General features: G+C 41.7%; 1 protein-coding gene across 20 annotated transcripts in view; it reads left to right on the top strand.

Moving 5' to 3' along the window:
* Positions 1-17,787, top strand: part of LOC6619746 (eye-specific diacylglycerol kinase) — a 111,349-nt gene extending 93,562 nt beyond the window's left edge. For 3 of the 20 annotated variants that reach the window (XM_032724711.1, XM_032724709.1, XM_032724696.1), the window contains 14 exons: positions 6,283-6,421; positions 7,555-7,758; positions 9,472-9,616; positions 11,033-11,426; positions 11,501-11,681; positions 12,321-12,745; positions 12,808-13,101; positions 13,178-13,404; positions 13,482-13,703; positions 14,735-14,786; positions 15,195-15,248; positions 15,541-15,604; positions 15,717-15,874; positions 16,056-17,787. In XM_032724711.1, coding sequence (XP_032580602.1) covers positions 6,283-6,421; positions 7,555-7,758; positions 9,472-9,616; positions 11,033-11,426; positions 11,501-11,681; positions 12,321-12,745; positions 12,808-13,101; positions 13,178-13,404; positions 13,482-13,703; positions 14,735-14,786; positions 15,195-15,248; positions 15,541-15,604; positions 15,717-15,874; positions 16,056-16,263 — 2,767 coding nt within the window. In that variant the 3' untranslated portion in view covers positions 16,264-17,787. Of the gene's footprint in view, positions 1-3,440; positions 6,015-6,279; positions 6,422-7,554; positions 7,759-9,471; positions 9,617-11,032; positions 11,427-11,500; positions 11,682-12,320; positions 12,746-12,807; positions 13,102-13,177; positions 13,405-13,481; positions 13,704-14,734; positions 14,787-15,194; positions 15,249-15,540; positions 15,605-15,716; positions 15,875-16,055 lie in introns of those variants that run through there. The other 17 variants (XM_032724712.1, XM_032724710.1, XM_032724701.1 and 14 more) reach the window with 13 other exon arrangements.
* Positions 17,788-18,011: the final 224 nt, after the last annotated feature.

Genomic DNA, 18,011 nt, shown 5'->3' with positions numbered 1-18,011 from the left:
CTTTTCGATCCGGTAATTGCTCGACCAACACCTCGCCATTTATCGAGCGCCCTATTGTGCTGCGCTGGTCCACTTCTTGGCCGACTTCCACTTTTACTACGGGCATGCACACATGGTGTCTAAATGTTCTTACTGCTTGCGGCGGCATCTTGAACCCAAAGGCCAACTGCCTGCCAGCCATGACATTTCGAGAATTTCGCAAAAAAACCCGCGAAAACTATGGGCTCTGGGCTTTGGGCTTTGTGGCTGAGGAAATGGGGGGGCAGGTAGTCAAAGTACGTCGCATTTCGTTTATTTGATTTGATTTATTGTCGATTTGCTGCTGTTATTTTCCTCTTTTCCCTCATTTTTACGCTTTGGTTTGCCTTGTTGTGCCAGCTGCGCCCAGCCAAAAACATCACAAGACACAAATCAAGGAGCCCGCCTGGCCACGCCCACGAAATTTTCGACTGGCAATTGGCGGCGAATGGGCGGGGAGGTGTCGGCAGATTGCGCATACGCCACGTGAGCCGGCGGTTTAAGAATAATTATTCAAATTAACGAAATACTCGCATTCATCGAGAAGCCGCGCATATGCATCTTCATCGAAGCGTATGGCAATATTATCGGCAACTAATTTCCAGTCGTAATTTACGCCGGCATTAAATTTTACACTTAAGTTCAGGGGGATGGGGTGACTCTTCCAACCCCTTCCTCCTCCACCTCCCGCATTTTCCACCTGCCGCATGTAGTGCGGTGAAAATCGAGAAAAACACACATATAATTGCTGATTTAAAAATAAATATCAAGTCACACACATGTTTTAGATTTGAAATGTTTGACTTGCCCGCTGCCTGTTCTCATAATTAACTTAAGTATTTTTAGCAAAAAAAAAAAGTAAAAAAAAATGGGAAAATATAATGTCGTTGTCGTCTTTTGCCTCAGCTTTTATGCCGACTGGCAAACAAAGCGCACAAGGTATTTCAATTAAAGTGTTGAAGAAAGAGAAGAGAAAAAGGAAATGTATTACATTATAATCAGATTCGCCATAATTTTCTAAACTAGAAACCTATTAATAACCCTTAAAATTGTCTGTCTTTTCCGAGAAACATGTGACGTCTTAATATTCTTTTTTTTTATAATTTCTTTTTTTTATTAAGCAATCAGATGTTTTGCCTTGTTTGTAAGAGATTCGTTTTCGTGGAGCCTTTGTTTGTTTGCCAGCCGCTTAAATTCATTCATAAATTTTAGTAGACCCAGATAATTTCAGATTGTGCAATAGATTAGGCAAGCAGCTACCAGTTTTGGTCAAAAGTGTTGCGAAACGGAAGCGGAATATAAACAGTTGAGATATGAGCCAGATATGGGGGTTCAAGGCACTCTGCACTACAAAAAAAAAAAAGAAAAAATACATTTAAATCTTTTATCTGTCATGTTTTTTTTTTCCTGATAAGAAAGAAGCCGAATTTTTTTTTTTTTTTTTGCTAGCTTATAAAAACGCACTAAAATTGTCTTGAATATTTCTCCATTTTCTATTGCTGCTTGAGAGCTTTTGCCGAGTTTTAAAATTCTTTGATTCCTCTTTAAGTTTATTAATTGTTGGCAAAACTTTTTGACACAGACACTGAGGGCCCTGGGGCCTGAATAGAAATGCCAGGGTGAACATCAGCATCTGGATCAGGGTCTCTTCGCATCCGTATCCGTATCCGTCTGCAAAGTTTTCTCTAGAGATTCGTCCTTAGTCCTGCGACTGCTACTCCTCCTCCGCCTCCGTTGCCATGCTTATTTTGCTGGTCCTGTTGCTCTCCGCTTATTGAAATGTTTTGCGTCCCTGCCTGCTGGCCTTGTTATCAAGGGGAGTCCACCCACTTGGCCCGCAGGAAAACACCTCACCGGCAGGCCAAACGCTTAATGCCAATTAAGAATATTAATTTCATTTGCAGCCCGGGCTCGACCTACTACTCCTCCGCCCCAGCCCCGCAGCCCCTTTGCTTTTGGGAACCCAATCTCTGACCATTTGCCGGATGCACTACTTTTCCACAATGCTTACACGGAAAGAAATCCAAGATGTGTGTTGAAATTCAAATCTATATTATCTAGCAAGCCATCTAATAAGAACAAAAAACAGTAGAAAAGTATTTTTCGTGCCTTTTCGAGAATCGACTAACCAATTTCTCGCAGTGCAGCCCTAAGTGGCCGGGCTATTGTTAATATTCATTAGCTTTAAATCCTTTTCTCGAGTTGTTGCCATTTTGCAGCTCAGGAACAGGAGCTGCCACTCCAGCCGGAACCCCCATTTCTTACAATCCGAGTTTTTTTTTTGGGAAGGAGATGCTCGAAAGTTGTTGCCACGTTTTCAATTCCGATGCCAGGGCATTAATCGCAATCTCAAAATGAAGGAGAAGAGAACAGGACGAAAACGATGGCCAGGACGTGCAGATAATTTTTCATTTGGACCAGCTCAAATGGATTTCTCATTGGCTTAAATGTGCAAATGAATGGATGATGTATTCGTTGGCTATATATATATATATATATATATATATATATTTCGGAAGGATCGCTACAGGATCCATTGGTGGGCGGTAATTAATGGCCAGCTGAAAGACCGAAATTCCTTTTTGGGGGTTAAAGGTATCTATATATATTTTTTTTATGCGGTTTTGATGATGCTCTCCTCTCATGCAGCACTTTTGAATATTTATTTATTTGTGCATTTTTATTTTCGATTTTATTATGTCAAAGTCAAATGGCTCGCTGGCAAATGCAAAGTGTCATTATTGAAATACGCAAAGATATTTCAAGGTTTTTATCGATTTTGTCAATGGGGCCACACTGCAAAAGATGGCAAAAGCTGACCAGAGGAGGCGAAGGAGGAGGAGGAGGTGGTGGTGTCTCCTCCCCGGAATCTCAATCCCATTACCAAGTCCGGACCATTGACGACAGTTTACCTTTCATTAGCCGAGCGCTTGCCCGCTTTTCTCCGCTTTTTGCCCCGCTTTTCCCACCCACACACACCACCCACACCCATTGGTTTTCCACCTCCCTTCCTTGCCGCAAAGTCCAAAACCTCTTCAAAGGCAGTCGACATCGAAATTAATCACATTTGAATTGAAATTGCGTTTCAAGTTTTGTTACGTCTTGTGCTTGGCTTCGTTTTATTCGGTTTGTCTGTGCTTTCGGTGCTTTCAGTTTTGCTGCTGCTGGTCACTCATATTTGGTATCAAACGGTTCTAATTGGAGATGATTGCCTCTTTTTCGGGAGAATGTCCAGCATATCAATGGGTTGTTAGATGATTCTATTTAGACATTGAAGCCTGCAATGACTAATTCGAGTAGCTGCATATAATTAGTTGTCATGCATTGATGTACTAAATACCATTAAGTAAAGCCGACAAAGTGCAAGAGTGCTCATAAATGTCATACTCATTGCACAATTTTGTCATTGAATATATAACTTAAAGTTCTGTATATTTGCGTATAGAAAATTTAACGAACACTTTGGAAAGCAGGCGAAATGGAACGGAATTTCCAATGATTTTGCCAAGTTATTTGATGAACTATTAGCACAAAGCCATCTCAACATTGATTTCCATTTCAAGTCGATTTGAAACCCCCCTTTGCACTTTCCTACATTAAAATTTCTATCCAAGGAAAAGCGTCCATTGTGATATTTTAAGACTGCAGTCGGCAAATTGATTTGCAATTCAATTTTGCAACTCTACAAAAAGCCCCCACACAATTTCTTGTCCTTTCTTCATTTACTTAGAACATCAGTTTCTTGCTGAATTCTTCGCATCGTTGAAAGAGTTAAATGAATTGCGAATATATGTCTAGTTGCTCAAGTAATTAAAGGGATTTTTATATGTTTTTCAATGTTTTTAAAAAATGCCACAAAAACCATGTAAAACTTCTATGGAAATTTCAGTACGTGTGTGTTGGGTGTACACACACCCACACAAATATCCGTTCACACGGACACGCTACATTTAACGGTAAATCAAGCGTGGACGCCAAAATTTGAGTAGCGCGTCAAAAACAGAACACAAAACGCACACAAATCGCGCACAAAACGCTCGCAATTCGCGCATAAAACGCGCCCAAAGGAGCGTCGACAAAAAACTGAAAATAAAAAGGATATAAGGCAGAAAGCCGTGGAAAACTTTGACAATTGACATGGAAAATCGGCAAAACCAACAATTTGTCAGGCCAATAAAACGCCCACGCTGAAAAAGAGATTAGTACGCAGACAGGGGAAAAATAAAAAAAAAATAAAAAAATTGAATAAAAAAAAAAACAGAAAAAAAGTTCCTAGAAAATCGAGTCACATTTTTCTGTATGTATTTGCATCTGATAAGAATTTAATTACAATGCACATAAACAAAATGTATACAAATGTATTAAGCACACACGCACACTAATAGTACTAGCTGTGCGCTAGAGCGAGACAGCAGGCGGGGGGGTGTGAGCGAGAAGGGCAGTTTGATATCCAAATAAGGTTTACTGTTTTAACTACAAACCTGGCGAATTTGCTGTACTCTTTAAATTATTAAAACAAAATGAGAAATGTACTTATTGAATTATAAAATTAAAGGAAGAATAGGGAAGTTTGTAAAAACAATATATATATGATATATAATATATAATGCAGAAGAAATAAGCATTTCAGTTTCGTTTCTAAAGAATGTCCAAATGCCTAAGTATTCCATAATATCCCATATAAATATATGCAACTTATGAGCTAATTACTGGATATAGTGTATAAAAGCGTATAATAACAAGCCGAACCCAAAAACAGAATCTCTGGGCAATCTTTTTGCGCCATAATGACAGCCGCAGACACGAGAACGGACAGCAGCAGAAGTGGAGGCACAAACCGAATCGGATTCGGAATCGGATTCAGAATCAGAAACAGAGTCACCAAAATCGAAATCCGCATCGGAATCGGAATGGCGAGATTGGGAGCTGAATGCAAATAAGCAACTGAAGAAAAGAAAAAGAAAGCCGAAAAAAAAGAGTGTTCAGACTACGGCGAATGTGTAATGAAGTGGAAGTGAAATGTAAAGCGTGCAAAGCGAGAAAGCAAGGTAGAAAAAGCGAAAGGAAAAAGGGGAACGGATGTGGAAAAAATAAGTCACTGTATAAACCATGTTCATATCTTATTTGAACTGTGATGCCAGCAGCCACAGCAACAACAACAACAGCAGCAGCAGCAACAATAGTGATACTTGCAACAACTTGAATTGCAGCAGCAGCACCAGCAACATCAGCACTGAAACCAGCGACAGCAACGCGACAACTTGCAGCAGCAGCATCTGTTGCAACTGCAATATCGACGGCTTCAGTGAAGAGAAGTGTGCGAACGGCAGTGAAACTAGCAGCAGCAACAACATAGTTACCAACTGCAGTTGCAACAATATCAGTTGCAGCAGCAGCAGCAACAGTCAGCTTGGAACTAGCAGCAACAGCAGCGATTGCAACTGTAGCCACGGTGCAGGCACACAAAGTTGCAACTGTAATTGCAATATTTGCAACAAAATCAACTGCAGCAGCAGCAATTGCCCCTGCAGCAGCAGCAACAGCAACAACAGCAGCAGCAGCAACACACCCGCAGCAATTTTCGGAATGGAGCGATTGCTGCACGCTGTTCGCGAGGAGTTCCAAACGGAGGATGAGTACGAGGCCGAGGTGGACGATGAGGGAAACGCGCTGCACAGGAGCAGCATCAGCAGTTGCAGCAGCAGCAGCAGCAGCAGCAGTAGCAGCAACAGCATCAGCTGCAGCTGCAGCAGCGATGGCAGCAACTCCACCGCATCGCAGCCTCTGTCGCCGTCGCTGCCGCAGCCACGACGTCGACTTCAGCGCAGCGATAGTTTCGGTTCCGTTGGGGGCGGTGTGGCGGGGGGCGTGGCCGGCGGTGGGGCAACGGGAGCGGGCGGAGTGCGACGCTTTCGCCGCTCCTCAATCGGTATGCAACGGAAGTCGGCCTTCCGCCAGCGGAAGCTCGACTCTTTGGGGGCGTGGCGCCGGAAGAGGTGAGTCCCTGAAATATTCAGCAGGGGGAATCTCCCACGCGTGTATTTGCAAAATAAAAGAAGAAGAGTGGAACATATTTAAAATTAATGCGAATGCGTCCATCAAACTGGGGGAGAAACTTTAAAGTTTACCTTAAACTAAAAACCACAAACTTTGGACTTTAGAGCAAATAGTTTCCAGTGCTTATCGATTTCAAATACCATATATGTACCTATATTATATTATTATATTATTTACTATATGGTATTATTCTTTTAACTCAAGCAGGCGTACCGCTTCGGCCAGCAACTCCCGCAGACCGATACGGATTGTGCCCGATTGGACGGAGAATGCCGTGCAGGGCGAGCACTACTGGAAGCCCTCCTCCGCCTCCGGCGATCTCTGCTGCCTGAACGAGGAGTGCATTGTGAGTGAATACTAGTAGCTATAGATGCCATAGATGGATGAACCCTGCACTCGCAAACGCAGTTGAAATCGCCCGCCCCCCAAAAAGCATTCCTTCAATTCAATTAACACAAAAGAAGCTCGATGTGAATGTGAGGGGCAGGTTGCATGCATGTGAGCGTAATTTATTTATTGCGTGTCTGTCCAACATTCACGCAATAAAGGCGAAAAAATGCTAGGGTTTTTACCATCCCCTTTGTTTTTTTCTTTTTTTTTTTTTTTGGACAAGAACGATGGGCGTGTCATCACTTTGGGGCAACGACCAGCCAAAAGCAACAGTATGTGTACTTTATAAGGCTCATTGTCAAGTGAGAGGGGCAGGGGTATAAAAGCGGAGGAATATAAGTCACATGGGGCGGCAGACCAGCTACTGTGGCAAGCAAGCAAGTCCTGTCTTATCTCAATCTATTTGCAGCCATAAAATAAGGTGGCGGGGTAAGGTAAAAAGTCGAGAGCACCTCCCCTCTTCAGGTTAGCAGAGAAACTATGAGAATATGGCAAAACTACCATTTTAGAACGCATCTTTAATTGCCAGTTTAATCTGCGTACGCTTGGCAATCTGCAAAAGTGGCCAGCTCAAGCGTATCCTTTTTAAAGTTGAAACGAAAACAATTAAACAAAAACAGAACCGGATACAAATACAGATACAGATACGGATGCACATACAGATACAGGCTACAGCTAGCGATGCAGTTTCGGCAGAAGGTTTTTCTTTAGTTCTCGCAAGGATAACACAACTTTCAGACACCTGAGGCTGTGCATCCTTGGCGGAAATCCGTTTTCACCTGTCAAACCGCAACAACCTCAGCAATTAATTGTCAAAGTTTGCATTTTCGAGAATGCAAGCGGCAGTTGCAGCACCATCGTCATTTGAGCGCGGTTTTGTCGAAATGCGCGAGTTTGCTAATTAGCGCAAACAAAAGCCGAAGCGCCGCGAAATTAATTACATGACGCCATATATACAAAGGGGTTCTACCCAGAAGCCATATGGTCAGGGTCCTTCATCATTTAACCCGTAAAGGAGTTTCAATTGCGAAAACCACAGCAGCCAGCATCCACCCACTATATAATCCCTGCATTTCTGTGCTATTCCAGAAAAGCGGCCAACGGATGAAGTGCTCCGCCTGCCAACTGGTTGCCCACCACAACTGCATTCCGTTCGTCAACGAGAAGAGCACCCTGGCCTGCAAGCCCACCTATCGGGATGTGGGCATCCGGCAGTACCGGGAGCAGACCACAACCCACCACCACTGGGTGCATCGCAAGCTGGAGAAGGGCAAGTGCAAGCAGTGCGGCAAGGTAGGTTGGCCAACACACCCACTACACCAGTTACTACGTGTGTTCTTTTCTTTTTAACTCTTTTGTACTTAAATATCATTAGTTTTTCAGTACAAAATACATTACATAATCAGATACAAATGTATAGCAGCCCCGTTGATTTGCGAGGTTTTTTCTATAAGTTTTCTAAAAACGGAGCTTAAAATTAGTTTTACATATTTAAATATTTAAATATAACACATATACATTCCAGAAATCGAGAGAAAGTTAATATATTTCCCTATTTGTCACAATCCAATACATAAAATATACTAAAAATCCGATAGTCAGAGTTCTTAACAACTACAAACAAAACCAAAGCAATAACATCGATCACAAAACACACATACCCGTTACTCTGTTTAGGTTAATTTCCATATTAAGACAATTATTTTTGAAATGGTAGCCAAACAACTGATTATTTTAGGACGGAAAATCGCAAAAACGTTTTTTGGAGGAGTATTTTAATCATAACTTGGACAAAACTGATCATAAACATAAATGAATAGCAGTTTTGAGTCGCTAATGACCAATACTATATAACCCTATCACTTTTTGGAGGATTTTGGGAACACGATTTTTGGGTAAATTTTCACATTTTTTGTAAGGGGTAACATCATCAAAATTTGCAAAAAATGGCAAAAAAATAGAATTTCCATTTTTGAATACAGTTCGGTTCAGAATTTAATTAGGAACTCAACGATGTATAACATTCCATATTCAGACAAATATTTCTTAAGTTGTATCCAAAAAACTGATGATTTTATAACCAAAATTAGGAAAAAAGGCTTTTGGCAAAAACTTGTTTTTAGAAAGTGTAATTTCGTCATAACATCGCTAAAAATTGTCATAAAGATGAAAGAATAACTGTTTTGAGCAGCTAATAACCAATACTAACTATCCATAACATTTTTTGACGGACTTACTAAAATTAATTTTTTGCCAAATTTTTGGTAAGGGGTAACATCATCAAAATTTGCAAAAAAATGAAACATCCTAGAATTCCGAAACTTGAATGCAGATCGATTGGGATTTAAGAAACAAACTCAACGAGGTATGACATTCCGTATTTGGGTAATTATTTCGAATGTTTTGATCAAAATACCAAATATTTTTTTCTCAAAAAATCTGGGAAAATATTTTTGGCAAAAAAATGAAATTTCAAATTGGCTTTTTTGGCTATAACTTGACTAAAAATGGTCACAGGGCAAAAAGCCCTTTCACTTTTAAGCTGATTTTGTGAAATTAATTTTTGGCCAAATTTTCGCTTTTTTTGTAAGGGGTAACATCATAAAAATTTGCAAAAAATCTTCAAAAAATAGAATTCCCATTTTTGAACACAGTTCGTTTGTGAATTTAAATACAAGCTCAACGAGATATGACATTCCATTTTTGGAGCATTATTTTAAAAGTTTGACTAAAAAGAGTAAGGGGTATATACGAAAACGATTTCACACTTTGAATTGTTCGATTATTTTTTGGTGTGCATGCTTAATTTTAAAATTAAAATTTATTTTCCAATAATGTTACATTCAGTTTGTTAAATGATTTCGGTAAACGCAATTGATTGAATTAAGTTTTGAATTCCTTAGCGACACATCAGTTTGTTCGTCTTCCGTGTGACAAATATATATAGAGTGATTCTGGAACTAGGACATTATTATATTATTACGTGTTATGCACTTATCCCTTTAGTTCTTTCCTATGAAGCAGGCGGTGCAAAGCAAGCTATTTGGGTCGAAGGAGATTGTGGCGTTGGCCTGTGCGTGGTGCCACGAGATCTACCACAACAAGGAGGCCTGTTTTAACCAGGCCAAAATCGGCGAGGAATGTCGTCTGGGTGAGTCGTCTGTCCCCCATTACCATCCATCCATCCGCCCTCCCCACCCCTGTTCCACAGCCCCTGCCCTTTTTTTCTTGATTAATTACGTGACGTGCATGCAAATAAATTGCGGTCCGTTAACTTAATTAAGATTTGTGCATTAAAACCGAACCCTTTAGACCTCTTGAGGTCCTTTCTTTGCATGTCCTTTCATTTTCCATTCCTTTTCCATTCGTTTGGTTTGGTGGCTAAACAAATTGTGGCATAGTTTCAGGAACCCCTCAAGGGTCATCCTTTTATTTCGTTCTGTGTAAATACTTTGTTTTTGAAGGGAAAAGTCAACAGGGATCACCATCAGCAGATACAAATTAGTTTAGAAAACAAATCGTTGACAGTAGCATTAAAATAATATTTTAAAGAGCAAGTTCGAGAAAAATATTATTTCAAATGTACAAAGTTCGATTAATGGCTGGATGACATTAATTAAAACTTTACCAACTCAGTAGATTAAAAACTTGCCAACAGTTGAGAATCTCAAGTTGAAGTTCCGGTTGAGCAACGTTTACTTTGTATTCCATAAAAATAGTTGCGTTTTGCAACATCTTATGCCACAAATAGTCGCCTCAAATATCCAGGGAGCTAAGCTATTTGCAATTAATGTAATTGCAGCAAGTGCCAACGTGCCACCTCAGCCACTGCTGATGTTTATGTAAAAAAAAAAATAGATGTGAAAATACAAAGTTAGATAGAAATTCCTCTCCTGACAACTGTGTGCAACTATGACAATGATGGCCGTGTGGCAGTGTGGCAGCTGGGGCAAGTTAACCGCTTCCTGTTCACGTTTTTGTAAAGTGTCTCAATGAGCATCTTGTTAACACACTCTCCCTGCCACAGACACCATTACGTATACGCCCCGAGAAAAGGACATAGACAGGACATAGACGGAGGACGCAGACCGGAGATGAGGACAGAAGACACTACGAAATAGAATTACGAGGGGGCGACGGCCGTTGGGTTTGAGGTCCTTTGTCTGGCTGAACTGGGCTCGCATCCTTTTGAGCTGCCTTTGGCCAAGTTGCGGCACTCATAATTGCTCTTTGGTATGCCAGTTATGTTGGGGCTTCAATTTCTCCCATCCGATTTACACCCCCTCCCCTTCGAAGGTGTCAAATTAAATTTAGTCGCCTGGCAATTCTTAAACACTTTGCACACACAATTGGCATTGGTAGCCTGAAAACCTGGTCATCTATTATGAGCAAAGTGGGTTAAAAGGAGCGTAAAAGTAACATTTTTAGAAAAATAAGTGAGTTTATTGTAACCAATGTTTTTGTCTCATAGGAGCACCAACAAATATTTTTGGAAATAATGGAATAACCTAATATATTCGTCTGCCAGTGTAAAATCCAAACTCAACCCTCTGTTTATCCTTCGCAGGCAACTATGCGCCCATCATTGTGCCGCCATCGTGGATTGTGAAGCTGCCAACCAAGGGCAACTTCAAGTCCTCGATACGCGTGAGCAACAAGAACAATGCCGCATCGGGATCAGGAGGTGGCGGTGCTGGTGGCGGTGCCGGAGGCGGTGGTGGTGGTGGTGGTGGGGGCAAGAGCAAGAAGCAGACGCAACGGCGGCAGAAGGGCAAGGAGGAGAAGAAGGAGCCGCGAGCGTTCATTGTGAAGCCCATACCATCGCCGGAGGTAATCCCGGTCATTGTGTTTATTAATCCCAAATCGGGCGGCAATCAGGGCCACAAGCTGCTGGGAAAGTTCCAGCATCTGCTCAATCCGCGACAGGTTTTCGATCTTACGCAAGGCGGGCCCAAAATGGGGTGAGTATTCTTATAAATACATATTTGTGTATATTTGTATATATTTTTCAATATTTTCCTCTATTTCCCTGCAGCCTGGACATGTTCCGCAAGGCGCCCAATCTGCGGGTGCTGGCTTGCGGTGGCGACGGCACCGTCGGCTGGGTCCTTTCCGTCCTGGATCAAATCCAACCGCCGCTCCAGCCAGCTCCGGCGGTCGGTGTCCTGCCGCTGGGCACTGGAAACGATCTCGCTCGCGCTCTCGGATGGGGAGGGGTGAGTAATCTTTTATGCTACCAAACATGATACCATGATACCGCATTTCAAATTTAATTGATACTTGAGCAGCAAGAAGTAACAGTTCAATTGAATTTGAAATATTAAGAAACTAGTTAGTTGTAAATTTTAAATTTTTGGTTCTGCCAACTGTGCGTATGAGCAATATTATTTCGAATCGTAAAAAATACTCATACGCCGCGTTGGCCACAACAACTCGTGAATGCCTAAATTCTTGAGTAGAATATAATAATGGCAAAATAATAAAAACATACTGGGTCAAAAGTGTTCTTAAAAGATTGAAAGATAAATTGTTAGAACCATTTCTGGTTTATACAAATAATTCCGATTAAAATGCCGTGTGCAACAGTAAGTATTAGCCTTCTTTTATGGTAAAAGTAATATACTTGTATTAAAAACCATTGTGGTAAAATTCATATATGCTTACAAAAACTTTGAGTAAAAACAAAGCTTATCTCTATTACTTAATAGTAATAAGTACTAAATACTCTTCAGCGATTGTAGAAATTTTGAAGGCATTTAGTTATTTATCATAACTCGTATTCATTTGTAGTTACTGTAATTTAGACCTAATATTGCTTTGAATCATTTCACATAAAAGCCTCAATAATTTTAAAGTCTATTTTCTTTCAGGGCTACACGGACGAACCGATCGGGAAGATACTGCGCGAGATCGGGATGTCCCAGTGCGTGCTAATGGATCGCTGGCGGGTGAAGGTCACGCCCAACGATGACGTCACCGATGACCATGTCGATCGCAGCAAGCCCAATGTCCCATTGAACGTCATCAACAACTATTTCTCCTTCGGCGTGGACGCGCACATCGCCCTGGAATTCCACGAGGCACGTGAGGCTCATCCGGAGCGCTTCAATTCGCGCCTGCGCAACAAGATGTACTACGGCCAGATGGGCGGCAAGGATCTGATCCTGCGCCAGTACCGCAACCTCTCCCAATGGGTGACGCTCGAGTGCGATGGACAGGATTTTACCGGAAAACTGCGCGATGCCGGCTGCCATGCCGTGCTCTTCCTAAACATTCCCAGGTGGGTCCCAACTTAAAATCGAAGAAAGTGATATATTTCCAACTAATTCATTATCCCTGCAGCTATGGCGGTGGCACCCATCCATGGAACGACTCCTTTGGCGCCTCCAAGCCATCGATTGATGACGGACTGATGGAGGTTGTTGGCCTGACCACCTACCAGCTGCCCATGCTGCAGGCTGGCATGCATGGCACCTGCATTTGCCAGTGCCGCAAGGCCAGGATCATCACCAAGCGCACCATTCCGATGCAGGTGGATGGAGAGGCATGTCGCGTCAAGCCATCGGTGATCGAGATCGAGCTGCTCAACAAGGCACTGATGCTGTCCAAAAGGAAGCAAGGACGCGGCGATGTTCAGTGAGTGTTCGCTGCGGGATTATATATTACCCACGAGCTGGCAACCAACTTGAATTTTCTATACACTTTATTGCAGAGTGAATCCCCTGGAGAAGATGCAGCTGCACATCTTACGCGTGACCATGCAACAGTACGAGCAGTACCACTATGACAAGGAGATGCTCCGCAAATTGGCCAATAAGCTGGGCCAAATCGAAATCGAATCTCAGTGCGATCTGGAGCATGTGCGCAACATGCTCAACACCAAGTTCGAGGAATCCATCTCCTATCCAAAGGTCTCACAGGATTGGTGCTTCATCGACTGTGAGTTATATCTCATATCCTCAAAAGCCTGCGATGCCATAATCCTTGATATGCTTATTCAATACAATCTCTTTCAGCCTGCACCGCTGAGCACTACTTCCGGATCGATCGTGCCCAGGAGCACCTGCACTACATCTGCGACATTGCCATCGATGAGCTGTACATCCTGGACCACGAGGCGGCCACCATGCCGCAGACTCCGGACCAGGAGCGCTCCTTTGCAGCCTTCTCGCAGCGGCAGGCACAGAACGAGCGGCGCCAAATGGATCAGGCCCAGGGCCGCGGCCCGGGCAGCACCGGTAGGATCCTGTTAGCTGGCTGCTGGCCACCGGGGGCGGGACTGGCCAATCGTACCGCTCGTACCGCTGACGAGTTGCCGCTCCAGGAGCGCCTAACGCTCTACCAGCAGCAGGTGGCCGAGCAGCTGCCGTACCAAGATAGGCGCATGTTCCTTCACCTCCACTTCCGCAAGCGTCGCGTCGAGATCTGATTTCCATCGATCTTGGAAACCACCCGAATCCTATCACCATTAACCCACAGAACACCCATCAATCCTAATCCAAATCCGAGGGGGGAGCGGAGTGGAGGGGTGCCAGTTGCAGTCGGGCCACCTTTTTTTCGTTGCATTGCATTTTGTTTATGGTTAATTGTGTCTTGCATGTCTAGTCACTAACATTAACACGCTGAGAAATGCAGTTGCGGTTTAAGTAATGCACTCAATATATGTTCTAATTATTAGCTACAAATATATATTTAATGTTTTTAAAACAATAATAATTAAATAGAAGCTAGTTCTGTGCTATTATTTTGGCCGCAACTGCGCGCATCACACCTACGTACAACCACATAAACACACACCCACATCCGCTAAAAGTCAAAGTCTTAAATCGCGAGGAGCCGAATACAGCTTAGTCCTTGCCACGATCGCATGTGAGTAGAGCATTAAATACGAGCACTCCTGCAACTATCTGGTATATAATCCCGGCTTACATCAACAGTTAACCGTAGCAAGGACCAAACCGTATTCGTTACGATCCCATCCATCCCAAACAACCAAACTAGCAACTAACCAACCAACCAACCAAATAATACAAAAATACCGAAAAACACTGAAAATATATGCGGGTAGGTTTGATGCCATGCAAATTGTGCTCTGGTAGTTTGTACTTGTTGTGTACTTGATTTATAGTTACTTTAGTTGTGATCCACTTACTTCAATTGCTTACTAACAATATGTGAATCTCTTTTCGAATTTACACATCAACAAATATATACATATATATATATATATAACACACTACAAATTGAAACATACTAAAAACACACAAAGATGAGGATTTGCAAATTGGCTCCAAGCCCATAAAAGTGATGAAGTGGAAGAGGTAAAAAAGCGTCCCCCCAATTCGTTCAGCATTTCATTCAGACTCCATGCGAAGAAAAGAGACCAATAGCTGTGGCCGAACCGAGCGAGACGGCACTAGTAATTCAAAATTTTTTTTCACATGGAGCGATCTCTCTCTCTATATATATCTTTTCTCTTTCCATCTGCCAATTGGCTTTTTTCGCAGCTGTCTTGCTCGTTTGGTAATACGTTTTCGCTTGCTTGCTCTCTCTCTCTTTCACACGCTTTTTTCATGGTCCACGATATATCCTCCATCTTTCACACACTCGCCCTATCTCTCTGTCTCTCTCTCTATTCTCAGCATCTTTCCCTCTTCTTCTTAATTTAATTGAAATAATTTTATAATTATCCTAATTTCTGTACAATGTGGTATAACTTTTGCATGCAGCAACAAAGATCGTTTATTCAGTTTCAACGAAGATGTTTTTGGTTGTGGATTCAGGTATTCCGTATAACTATCCGTCTCTTTCTTTACTCACTAGAATGTCTGTTATGGCTATCTCTGTCTGTCTCTCTCTCTATTTAAATATGTCTGTCCTTTTTTTCCGTCTTTATCTCTCGTATCATCGACATTTGAATCGATCGAATAAATCTTAAACCGAACTGATGCTTGAATTTTCTTTTTATTTTCTCTACTTTTCCATGCACACACAAACACACCAACACACATGCCAAAACGCTATTTCTCACACACACACACACACAAACACACACTCGAAACGATTAAATAATAGCCCTATACTGGAGCAAACTTCCGATGCCATACTACTAGCAGCCCAGAGCGGCGATCTCAATATGGTAGCTTAACTCTTCCAACAAAATATGATTATATAGTTAACTATTAGCTAAACACTCAATTGGATATTAAAGTGGCTTTGTTAACACGCGCCTTTGCAACACTTTCTTCCAGTTACGTGCACTACATGAACAAGGATACTCACTACAGTCAGTGAACAAGAACGGACAGACGGCGCTGCACTTCGCCTGCAAATACAACCACAGGGACATTGTCAAATATATCATAGCGAGCGCCACACGACGCCTCATCAACATGGCCGACAAGGAGCTGTAAGTCCATCAAGTTGTCCTTCTCATTTGTAAACTCAAGATATATACTTTTAAAGTAATGCATTCTTGTGGTTTGGGGTCACCACCTTACAGTATATCAGTACATAGCTTTAATGAAGTTCCCTCTGAGTTGCAACCCTATTATGACCATTTAAGGAACTCCATTTCTTATCTCTTTAAGTGGACAGACGGCGCTTCACATTGCCGCCGAGCAGAATCGCCGCGACATCTGCGTGATGCTGGTTGCCGCCGGCGCCCATTTGGACACTCTTGACTCCGGCGGAAATACGCCCATGATGGTGGCCTTCAACAAGAACGCCAACGAGATAGCCACCTATTTGGAAAGTAAGCAGGGGACGCAGCCCGTCGACGGCTGGCTCGACGACTAGACGAATCGACCATCACAAATCGCCGCAGGTCCCCTCCAAGTAGAGCAATCGCTAGACAAGCTTATTTATTCAAACATCAGACATTTAAATGAAAAAAGAAAAACCCGATAGTCACAATATCACAATATCAGTAAATCAGTAATCCGAAAAACAAGAACGTAATTTTAACATTGCAAATTTCTCCTTTCTATGCCAATCGAACAAAACAAAAAAAAAACCTACAAAATGGATAATGTCTTGTAAATAACTGAAACGAACGAAACCAATATCAAATCAAATCAACATTCCACGAAACTCAAATGCGATGCCGCTTAGGTCAAGAGCGTTTTATGCATCTGGAGAAGCAGACCCGGATCTAAGTGGAGCATTCAGCGGAAGCATTCACCATACGAAATAATATTAATGCATAATGATAATGGCTTTTTTTTTTGTGTTAGCATGTACGAGAGAAATCTAATTTAAACTAAGCAAAGAAAATACACATACACAGGCAAACACTCAACACATTTTTAGCGCGTAAGTCGGAGAGATCAGATGGTATGGATTAATTAATTTATTGTAATGAAAAGCTAGCAAAACGATAGGCAACATTTGTCCGAAATTTCAATTTTAATTAACTTTCGATAGAACGAACAAAAAAATACATAGTATATATATATATATACGTATATATACGTTTAATGCAGCGAATGCAAACGGAAATTCGAAATTCATTTGTTTCTCTTACCGATTGATTAACGATAAATGATTATATTGTGATATCTAAATTAATTAACGTATTGGACTAGAGAGCGAGAACGAGAGCAAATAGAAATTGATATTAGCAAAGGGCATTTGCTGTAATACTAACTGAAGCAAAAAAGTTGAAAACGAAAAAAAGAAGCAAGCAAAAACACACACACAGAGAGACACACTAAGCAAATATATAGTCTATATATTATATATATATTTAATTAAATGTACTTCTTTGGAATTCAAACTAGGCTAAGTGAAAACTTGAATACTCTTGTCAAATGAAAAATGATTGAAAACGGCAGAGCAGCAGCACGATTAGAAGAGAGACGCACTAGACCCCAAGCGGCTGTGGCTCTCTCGCTCAGACGGAGGCACACACACACAAACACGCAGACACACACACACTCAGTCCCGATGCACAGACTAGGATGCACAACCCCCATAGATATACCACCCACTTTAGCTTCACCCTAAACCCTCAGCGTTTCAAACCGAAAGACTTGGGCCGATCAATGGCGTCCACCCCCCAAAAACTAGGTAACCTGCCCCGGGAAAAAAAGAGAAAAAATAATAGATTTTAGGACGGGGTCAGGCAGCCACAAAGACTATCTTAACTATCCTATATACTACTACTACTATATTCCGAACTCCTTAACTTTAAACCCTCGTAACACAAAGCAACAATGGAACAATGAACACGAGCACTTGTGGCGTACGTAATACGAATCACACTTAATATATGTAGACACATGCATATTTTATCAGCTAAAGATTAATGTAAAACCACAATATTATATAGCCTTTAATCAAACCATATATGTATGCTATGTACAGTAGAGGGATATTCTATTTTTTCTATTCATTTATATTCGATTTTTCTTTTTCTCAGATTCCAAATTTTGAAAATAATTATAATCAGAGTGTCGAGTCAATTACGTTTACCGCGATTCCCTTAAAACATTTTTACGACTTAGCTAAACTTAACGATTGTAGCGATAAAACGAAAACGATGA

This window comes from Drosophila sechellia, chromosome X (assembly GCF_004382195.2).
Source record: "Drosophila sechellia strain sech25 chromosome X, ASM438219v1, whole genome shotgun sequence".
NCBI lineage: Eukaryota > Metazoa > Arthropoda > Insecta > Diptera > Drosophilidae > Drosophila > Drosophila sechellia.
The sequence above is the reverse complement of the archived record's forward strand: the minus strand, read 5'-3'. Positions and strand labels throughout refer to the sequence as shown.